The 10246-nt window shown below is 39.7% G+C and overlaps 1 protein-coding gene across 6 annotated transcripts in view; it reads right to left on the reverse strand.

Moving 5' to 3' along the window:
- Positions 1-2036: 2036 nt before the first annotated feature.
- LOC128532090 (coiled-coil domain-containing protein 136-like) overlaps positions 2037-10246 on the reverse strand; it is a 16865-nt gene continuing 8655 nt past the window's right edge. For 3 of the 6 annotated variants that reach the window (XM_053506310.1, XM_053506313.1, XM_053506312.1), the window contains exons 5-9: positions 8924-9029; positions 8586-8817; positions 7817-7948; positions 6608-6713; positions 2037-4672 (exon numbers count right to left, since the gene is read on the reverse strand). In XM_053506310.1, coding sequence (XP_053362285.1) covers positions 6618-6713; positions 7817-7948; positions 8586-8817; positions 8924-9029 — 566 coding nt within the window. In that variant the 3' untranslated portion in view covers positions 2037-4672; positions 6608-6617. The remainder of the gene's footprint in view (positions 4673-6607; positions 6714-7816; positions 7949-8585; positions 8818-8923; positions 9030-10246) is intronic. The other 3 variants (XM_053506311.1, XM_053506314.1, XR_008361264.1) reach the window with 2 other exon arrangements.

Below are 10246 nucleotides of genomic sequence, written 5' to 3' on the forward strand. Positions count from 1 at the left end.
TTTGGTCATGCAGTGTAAAGATAAATGTATTTGCAGTATAAAATAATTTTATACTTTATTTGAAATCTAAAAGCATTGTGTTTTCTGCTTTATATTTCAGTAGAAATTAATTGATGTACAGTTTTTATTTTATATCGGAAATCTGAGCGAATCAGTGCTCCTGCCTCTATTAAACACCAGGAGCCGTGGCTGAGGGTCTGGAGCTCAGCAGATCTGTTCCCTCATAGTACAATCGCTCGCCCCTGACCCTGAGCTTTATACGGTGAGCTACTATGCGAACCGTATAAATATATATGTGTAATTTACTGTACCAGTGATCTCTAATTCAAGTGTTTGTCGTTTCATTTTTATAACATTACAACATCAGATTTCTATTCTTTCCTTTATTTCCAGTACACTTCCATCTGTTGCTGTTATATAAACTTTTTTCTAAATAAATGAAAAGATGAAATGTATATTAAAATCATAATATCAGATGATTAGGACTTCCCTAACTAAAGTCTGATTAAGAGGAATAAAATGTGCAGAATATAAACTGCACTGACTCAGACTGAACTCAGAGAGTAAATGAGACCTGAGTGAGTTCCAGGTGAGATCTGATCTGATTTAGGGGCGTTACTCACACTGTGTGCTTCCTGACATGTTAAACAGTTTGTGTGTTTATCCTATAGAGCTACAGCGACTGAATAAAGCACCAGCGTTAGTGACATTACACTTCATTCAGACGTTCTATATTTAAAAAGCTAAAGTTAAAGCTGAGAGTCATCGAGGCTCATTCGTCTCACTGACATCACGGCTCACGGCTCCGGACATGACGTGTCGGGGTCGCTCTCATACACAATGACATCACGCCAAGGGAGGGGGGGTGAGGTGAGGGGGGAGGGGTTAGGAGAATGAACGGGAGACTCTGTCAGGCTGCTGGGAAAACTGCAGTGTCCACTTACAGCCTGCAGAGTTATTAATAAACCACACACACACACACACACACACACACACAAAGGAAAAACATTTATACAGAAAAAATCATTATGTTTTTTATTGAACTGAGTATAAAACTTTAAAGTCACAGTTTTTGGTGGGAAACTGAACCTGCTTCTGTTTAATGAGGATAAATCAGTTTCTTTTTTTATTATAAGTCAGTCAGCGAGTTTATACTGACTAATCATCTGTCTCAACCTCTAAAATAATGAATGACACAACTTTTTACATTAGTAGAAACACTAACACAATAAATCTAAACAATATCAGCATCCATGTGACAGAGCTAACACACACACACACACACCAAAGAACTCAAGAACATGTCCGTATGAGCAAAAACTCTTAACAGCTGATTTTAAATTTATGAAAGATTTTCATACTACAAGGTCACACACTCTAATATTTCATTTAGTCACCTTTAGCGCTTTAATTACACACACACACAGACACACACACACACTGTGGTGTCCAGTTCATGTTTGTGAATGATTCCTCGTGCTCCCTGAGCCGCGCTCTCACACTCTAAGTCCTGGAATATGGTGTGTGAAATCAGTGAAGATCTAAACCCTCCATAGATGTGATCCTCTGGTGATTCAGTACATTCAGGTGGTCAGCTGACTTCATTTTATTGCCCCATAACGTTACTGAGTCTAGACCTGAGTAACTGATCAACCCCAGATCATAACACTGTCTCCAGAGGCTTGTACAGTGGACACTATGCATGATGGGATCATCGCTTCATGTCCTTTCCTTTCTTACCCTGACACGCCCATCACTCTGGAATAGGATCAATCTGGACTCATCAGGTCACATGATGTCCCCAAAGTACAATTTTTACACTCCCTAGCAAATTTAAGTGTTTTTTTTTCCTGATGAGTCTCACTAACGAGTGGTTTTCTTATGGACGCACAACTGTTTAGTCCCACTCCTGTGAATTCTCATCACATTGTGTGTGTGTGTGTGTGTGGAAATGTTCTTGCAACAATAGATTAAAATCAACAATAGATTAAAATATTATAAATATAAGTCGTAAACAGTATAATAAAATACACAACTCCAAACCAACAGTGTTTTTATTGATTAGCGTGACGAGCGTTTATAAAGAGACACAAGCGTAAAGAGAGAAGAGGTTTTAGTGCTGGTTGGTGTAAATAGGGATATTGCTTTATTTTGCTTTTCTTTAATCTTCTGCTGGATTTGATTTTTGCGTTATTTTTATCTACAATCTACACAATGCACAAAAATCACCGAACTGCAGCTCGTCAGCTAAAACACTCTAATACACAAATCATCTATAAATATTATTTAACATTCATTACACTGTAAGTTGTTTCACTGAGAGGAATAAAAACTAAATAAAACATTTTTAAAATACAAAATGCAAAGCACAAACATCACAAAAAATAAAAATATTCAAATCTAAAGTCTTTCATAAAGGAGCACAAAAAGGCAGAGTGCCGTCTCTAAACACAGCGACATTACATTTAAAAAGTTATTACTGCTAAGCTTGTTTATTAAGAAAGAAAAAGACACTATGATAAAATAAATCAGAAATAATTGTACAGTTAATATTTTCATCCCACTAAAGATGATCATGGGAGTTTTTTATTAAAGACGTGTAAAGGAGAAATGAGACGCTGGAGGTTTAAAGGGATTTAATCTGATTTAAAGCCTTTCCCTTTGACACTCACCCCGCGGTCATCACCTCCACACTAACGCTCCGTTTAACACTGACGTTACATCCCTGGAATTCATCACGAACATGATTGCAATCTTTTTTATTATTATTTTTTTAAATAAAACAAAGTTTGTCAAAAAGTTTGTACCTGAACGTCTTTAACAACATGGCCATTTCATAACCTGATATAATTTTAAATGATCTGTAACGTGTATAATGTGCAAATCTAGCAATCTGTAACGCTGACTCGGCTTTAAGCAGAGGTGGAAAGAGTAATACAATTTTCTACTCAAGTAACAGCACTGTTACTTCAGTGAAATTATACTGAAGTACACGTAAAGTTACCATTATAAAAATCTACTCAAGTAAAAGTATAAAGTAAAAGTTAACAGCAGGGATGGGACGAGGGATTTTAGTGTAGTATTTTAAAAAAGACAAGCGGATATAAATCTCAAATTAGTTGTTTTTAATTGAAGGAACGCCTTAAAAGCATAATAAAGCTGTTGCCTTTCTTGCATTAAAATCAAAGTGGTCACTTAAATATGGCCAGGGGTTTGCTTCATAAGAACTTATTGGCATTTAGCTTTCAGCGTGGTCTGTATCACTAGCATCTGTTGTGTCCTAGCGCGTTTGTTCTCCCCGTCCATCAATCAATCAGTGCAGTGCAATCTAGGGTGCAATTTTTTCCCTTCCCTGTTGCATTATTTTTATTTTTTTTATTTTATTCATTTATTTTTTTTACTCAGTAACAGCTATGATTTCAAATGTAGCGAAGTATAATACTTAAAAGAAAACATACTTAGGTAAAAGTAAAATGACAGATTTTAAAAACTACTTTAAAAAGTAGAAGTACACAAAAAAAGTACTTAATTACAGTAACGCGAGTAAATATAATTCGTTTCTCTCCACCTCTGAGTGTGAGTTCTAATTAAAATATTAATTTAAATAAACTGTATATAAAACTATTCTTTTTTTATCTAAAGGGCACTGAAGGATCAGTTTTCTATTTGCATATTTTTGGAGAATATAGAGCACATTGGTGCTTAAAAGTTTTTGACCCCTGATTACAGTATTACAGCTTATTTGTTAAACTTGTTGGCAAACTGCTGTGGTGTCAGAGGAATAAAACACATGGGGGCAGGCTGTTAGGGGTAAACAATCAACACACATGTCTGACTGTCAGTGTGTCCGAATCGATCAGTAATAAACCCTGTCTGTGTTTATAATCTAAACTACTGAGATCATTATTATTATCATTATTATATCTCAATCTACACACACATGAACAATTATACAGATTAAATCAAAGTTTGTCACACTTATTTCTTTTTTTTCCTTTAAAAAAACTACAACATGACAGAATTTCATTTTTGTTCAGACATCTTTAGAAGCTTCTTCTGCTTCCATCAGCACATTATAACTGCAGCGTTGTGTTTACTTCCTGTTTCATACTTCCTGCTCGCGAGCACTCACCACATATTGTCCATTACGGGTAATAAACACTACTGTATAAACACTCCTGTATAAACACTCCGTTCCGTAAGCGGTGCTAGCCCCGAATCTGTGTGTTCTAGTATTTGACTACTAAAAAACTGTTGTTGTTTTTGCTAATAACAAACTTCATAACTCAAAATACATTAAACTGTTTAACATATTAATTTATGCAATACAACAATACTTAAGATAAATATATAAATAAATAACCCTCTTCACAAAACATAGAGCTGAGATTATAAATTAGTTTCCAAGCCATATTTAACTCTGTTAGTAAAGAACTTTTGTACAAAATGCCTAAGGAAAGTTTCAGTAATAATACTTAGAAGAAGAATGTCACATTTAGAATACTCTTTTGATCAGTAAAGAGTCAGGGAGCCCAAACCCAAAGAGCCCTGTTGTCATGGAGAAGGTCAAAAGGTCAGGTGATCAGCTGTCTGTGGGTCGAGAGCTCCGAATTTAAACTTGTATAAAGAGCTCGACATCTCTGCTGTTCCCGCTGTCTCATCCACAGACTCCCTGCAACACACACACAGACACCATTCCTGTCATTCCATGTGTGTGTGTGTGTGTGTGTGTGTGTGTGAGTTTCTCTCTTCATCAGGCGAGCCACAGAGCCATTTCTCCACGGTTTCTTATTCACTGAAAATGAACCAGTGACCAGCCGGCCCTCAGTCTCCTCGCATGCCAGAGATTACTCACTCTCGCTTGAACCTAAGATTTCCTTAATACAGCTAGTGCTACTACTGTTGACTGAACACACACCTAGCTAGTTAAAGCATTGAAACATTCTACACAGATAACACTGCAGGAACTTCATAAACAGGTAACACTATTGGAATTTCATACACACATAACACCTCTGGAACTTCCTACACAGGTAACACTACTGAAACTAGCATAATTCGTTCCGGAAGCGGCTCGTATCTCAAAACACTTGTAAACCAAATTTAATTTTCCCATAAGAAATAATGGAAACTCAAATTATCCGTTCCAAATCCTGAAAATAAATACATAACAATAATTAATACAAAATATAAAGTAAAAAAAAAAATTTATTAACTTGCACATTAGCTTTAAAAAAAAGTAAAAATAAATCCCAAAAGACAAGTGTTTCCGTTTATGCGCGCAGGCGCTTTGTGTGCGTGTTTCCGTGTGTGTGTGTGTGTGTTTGGAATCAGCTTCTCCCGTCTCCCCCTTCTCATATTCCACGGTTAACCTTTTTCACAAACACACACACACTAACAGAAAGACTGTTTTGTCTAAAAATTATCAAGGAACATTGCTAATGACACTATTGTGAGCGCAAACTAATGGAATCACTGCTGTAAAGTTAAAATTAAACAAACAAATAAACCTGCACTTTATCTTTGAAAAGAATCACGACAGAGCAGTGTTTCTGTGTAGGGCAGAGAAAGTGTGTGTGTGTGTGCTTGTGTGTATGTGAAGCAGAGAGAGGGTGCTTCACACACACAAACACACACACACTAAAGACAAGAGAGTGTGTGTGAACCGGCATGGTGTACATAAGCTTACACAGCCTGAAACAGAGAGGGTGAAAATCGATCTTTAACCTCTGTAATGGCTGAGTTGTGATCATGTGATGCTTAGCGTCAAAACAAGAAGCGCATGCATGATACATGATACTCGGTACTCGTAGACCAAGACTTGCTCGTATTCCAAGTCAAAATGTATTAAAAATCTTTGCTCGTCTTGTGGAACACTCGCAAACCGTGTTACTCGCAATCCAAGGTTCCACTGTACACAAGTAATTCGTAAGCATGGTATTCGTTTTCATTGTTATGCTGATGACACACAGTTATACATCTCAGCAAACCCAAGCGAGAAAAAACTGTTAACTTCCTTTTGCTTAATTCTGATAGGACAGAAGTTTCAGTCATAGGACCTTAAGCAGCGGGAAGTAATCTTTCTGATCACACTGTAACTTTAGTTCAAGTGCAACAGTGAAAGACCTTGGATTATAGATTCTACTTTTTCAGTTGAAGCTCATGTAGATAATATTACCAGGATAGCATCCTTTCACCTCAGAAATATTGTCAAGATAAGAAATATATTGCCACTAAACGATGCAGCAAAACTAGTTCATGCTTTTATCACCTCTAGGTTGGACTATTGTAACGCCTTACTGTCTGGTTGTTCAACTAGGTGCATAAACAAGCTTCAGCTAGTCCAGAATTCAACAGCGAGAGTCCTCACTAGAACCAGAAGATATGAGCACATCACTGAGGAAGTCTTTGGATTCATACACATTTACATTTCATACAAACGTATATTATTCTTTTGAGCGTGTAAAGCTTCCTTGCGACAATGTCAATCGTTAAAGGCGCTATACAAATAAAATTGAATTGAATTGGAAGTAACACCGCTGGACATTCCTACACAGGTAACACCACTGGAACAGGCTGTAGGTGTAAACAAGACGCCGTGTTGTACCTGCTGCTGTTCATGACGCGAGCTCAGACCACCAGCACCACAGAACTGCCATGATGACGATCATTCCTAAGAAAGGCAGTGAAAGAACAGTAGACTCAGTGCAGAACTGAGAGTGTGATGAAGGGATGAGATGAAAAAGAGAGATGAAAAAAACAGAACGAGTCTATGAATGAAGGATGAAATAACAACACAAAATGCTTATATGCACACACACACACACAAATCATGAAGATGTTGAAAAACCGTGACTGAAATGAGAAACACAGATTTTAACTTTAAGTTTGTAGTAAACAGCCTCCTACGACACTTTCTGGTGAATTCGGAGTCAGAATAGATCGAGAGTGTGTGAGAATGTGCTCTGAGTTTGCTCCTTTTTTGGTTACAGTTAGGACAGATTACAGAGTAGAAGGCAGGACAGTGGTATAGTGGTTAGCACTGTTGCCTTGCCTCATCAGGTTTCTGGTTCGATTCCCGCCTTGGGTCTGTGTGTAGTTTGCATGTTCTCTCCGTGCCTGGTGGGTTTCCTCCGGGTACTCCGGTTTCCTCCCACAGTTCAAAGACATGCAGCTTAGGCAGGCTGACGTTCCCAAATTGCCTGTACTGTGTGAATGAGTGTATGTTTGTGCTCTGTAATGGATTGGCACCACATCCAGGGGTTACTCCGCCTTGTCTCCTGGGATAGGCTGCTTTTAGGACTGATCAGCAGCCCACAACTTTAACCACCGAGAATCATACCATACCTTTCATAGTATGTTGTGGCACCACATTTAAAAAGTAACCTGCTCTGTTCTGGACTGCTGTTCAGACTTGGATTCGAGCCCCAGTGCTGCTAAGCTACCACAGTTGGGCCGTTGAGCAAGGTTCTGCACCCTCAACTGCTCAGATACAACAGCTGTAAGAAACTGCCACTGGAACTCTAGACCCCTCTCCAGGGTGAAGAGTATATCGCCCGTTGGTATGTGGACAGACTATTACCCCCTCAGTAATCAGGATTAGAAGATAAAAGATTGGATATCATGGAAAAGTGTGTTATACAAAGTGCAGCCCCACAGTTACGCTGCAGTACTACAGTACGTTGGGGGCAGAACTGAGGCACTGAATGAATGCGAGAGGTATGATGCAGCCATCTAGCTGCTTCATGGTTCTTTTAGAACCATTCAAGTTCTTTTAGAAAGACAGCCTTTGAGGTTTTGGAAGCCTAGGCCCCACCTGTCTCTCCTCTGTGAGTTTCTCTAGCTCCTCCCTACAGCGCAGAAGCTCCAGCTCCAGCTCAGCTCTCTCCTTCTGACTGGTCTCAAACAGGTTCTGTAGCTCCCTCAGCTCAGTTCGCACACCGTCACACTGCCGTCAGAACAACACAAAAAACACACAATACAGATGAAAAATAGCCACAATGTACCTTCAACATGGTACCTGCTTTAACATATCATTTGATCATACCTGCCCCAGGTATATTGTGCATACCCGCTCCCTGCTGTTGGGTGCATAGCAACAACAAGATACCTAACCTAACCTAACACTGGTTTAAGTACATTCCCAGTTTTCCTGCCCCGTTCTATTCACTACATTGTACCTGCCCCAGCCAATCTACCCCAATTTACCTGCCCCAACTTATCCAACCCAGTGCACCTGCCCCACAATATCCATTTTGGGTTTACCTGCCCAGCTGTCCACACCAGTCCACATGCCTATCTACCTGCTCCACCCTGTATGCTCCATACAAGTATACCTGCCAGAGCCTATCCTTCCCAGTTTACCCCCCCATGCACCTGTCCCAACCTATCCATCCCAGTGTACCTGTCCCAACATACTTAGCTCATTGTACCTGCCCCAGCCTGACCATCCCAGTGTTCCTGCCACAGCTAAACTATCTATACACCTGGCTGTACCTGATCCTGCATGTCCATTTTACTGCATGTTTACAGTATAAATGCCCCAACCCATCCATCCCACTGTAAATGTCCCAACTCCAGCATACCTGCCTCTGCAGGTGTCCTGCTCGCTCCTCAGCTTGTTTGAGCTGCTCTCTTAGAGAGAGAGTCTCCGAGAACCCTGAGCTCAAACTGGTGGGTGTAAGCGGCTTTCCATCGAAGGAAATGTTCTTCTGAATGCAGACGTCCACCAGGGTGCAGGTGGAACCTGATCCCCCGATCATACTCTTCTGAATCCCTCCATCATCTTTCTCTCCACCTGCCACACCTCCTGAACTGCTTAAATAAGAACAAGCTTATTACAACATGGAAAACTGCTTGAGTTACACTGACGAGTCGTCTGCATGAGTGTGTGTGTGTGTGTGTGTGTGTGTGTGTTATTTACCTCTGCAACCCCTGCAGTCTCCCTGTCAGTTTACCGTTGGCCTCTTTCAGGGTCTCACACTCTGCCTTCAGACTGGCAAACTTCTCCTTCAGCTGTTCCACGTCTCCTGATGAAACATTTATTAATTCAGTTAATTCAGAGTCTTGGGTTCTTTGACTGGTTCAGTCACCTGAACGCTCAGTCTGTCAGTCTTCAGGAGGTCTGAGATGCACTTCAGCCGGATGTTAAAGAACTACAGTATAAATACATCCTGCTCTGCAAGCCAGACTGGGAACCAGTGCTATGATGCACGCTCTCCATCTGCTGCATACAGGAACAGAAGATAGTCTGAGCAGGTGGTGTAGAATAATAACCAACCCCTGCTATCTGAAATCATCGGCACGCTCCTGGAGTTTGTCTCACCACTGTGTTAAATTAATCTTGAGTGTAAATGATGTAGAGTGCCTAGGTCCTTTCTGTCTTAAAAAATAAACATTCAGAAAGAAAGTAATACAAATAAGATTTAAATCCTACTTCCAGTTAATTAATTATTGCAACTGGATTTTAATTTAATTTCAGTTAGGAAAACACCAGGAACTTCCCGATACGATATTGTCACAATACCTCGGTGCTGATTCGATCTGTATTGCGATCCTTGTCAGTATTACAATTTTATAAATATCCTGATTTGATCTGAACAAATTTTGTTATTTTCAACTTTAATTTAGCGAATAATTCGGTCGTACCAATAGGAGGCGCTGTGCTGGCTGCCAATATGTGAATAGTTTAGTGCACCACCTGTAGGATTTTTGAGGAACTGCAACATTTTACCTCCTCAAATGAAAACATTTTTAAATTAAAAAATTATTATGAATGATTTTGCAGTCAGTGTGATGATACATGAATTCCTACACAATTTTTTTTTCCATTTCTAAATTTAGTGGAACTGTCTGTTTATAACTTATTTATTCGGCTGCTGAGATCATCGCAATATTTGGCTGATCATAGCAACACAACCGCTTGTTCATTAGATCATACGTTCTGACACTAAGGATTTTTGCATTTGATAAAGTGGTATTAAACAGTGTCCATGCTACACACTCACTCATCATCTACACCACTTTATCCTGTATTCAGGGTCACAGGGGTACCTGGAGCCCATCCCAGGAGATTTCCATACATCCAATCCATCCCATCGCAGAGCACACACACACTATCGGCAATTTGGGGACGCCAATTAGTAACTGTGGGAGGACACCAGAGTACCCAGAAGAAACCCACCAAGCACGGGGAGAACATACAAACACAGAGACGGGAGTCGAACCCAGACCCTGGAGGTGCAAG

Source organism: Clarias gariepinus, chromosome 10 (genome assembly GCF_024256425.1).
Source record: "Clarias gariepinus isolate MV-2021 ecotype Netherlands chromosome 10, CGAR_prim_01v2, whole genome shotgun sequence".
NCBI classification, from domain to species: Eukaryota; Metazoa; Chordata; class Actinopteri; order Siluriformes; family Clariidae; genus Clarias; species Clarias gariepinus.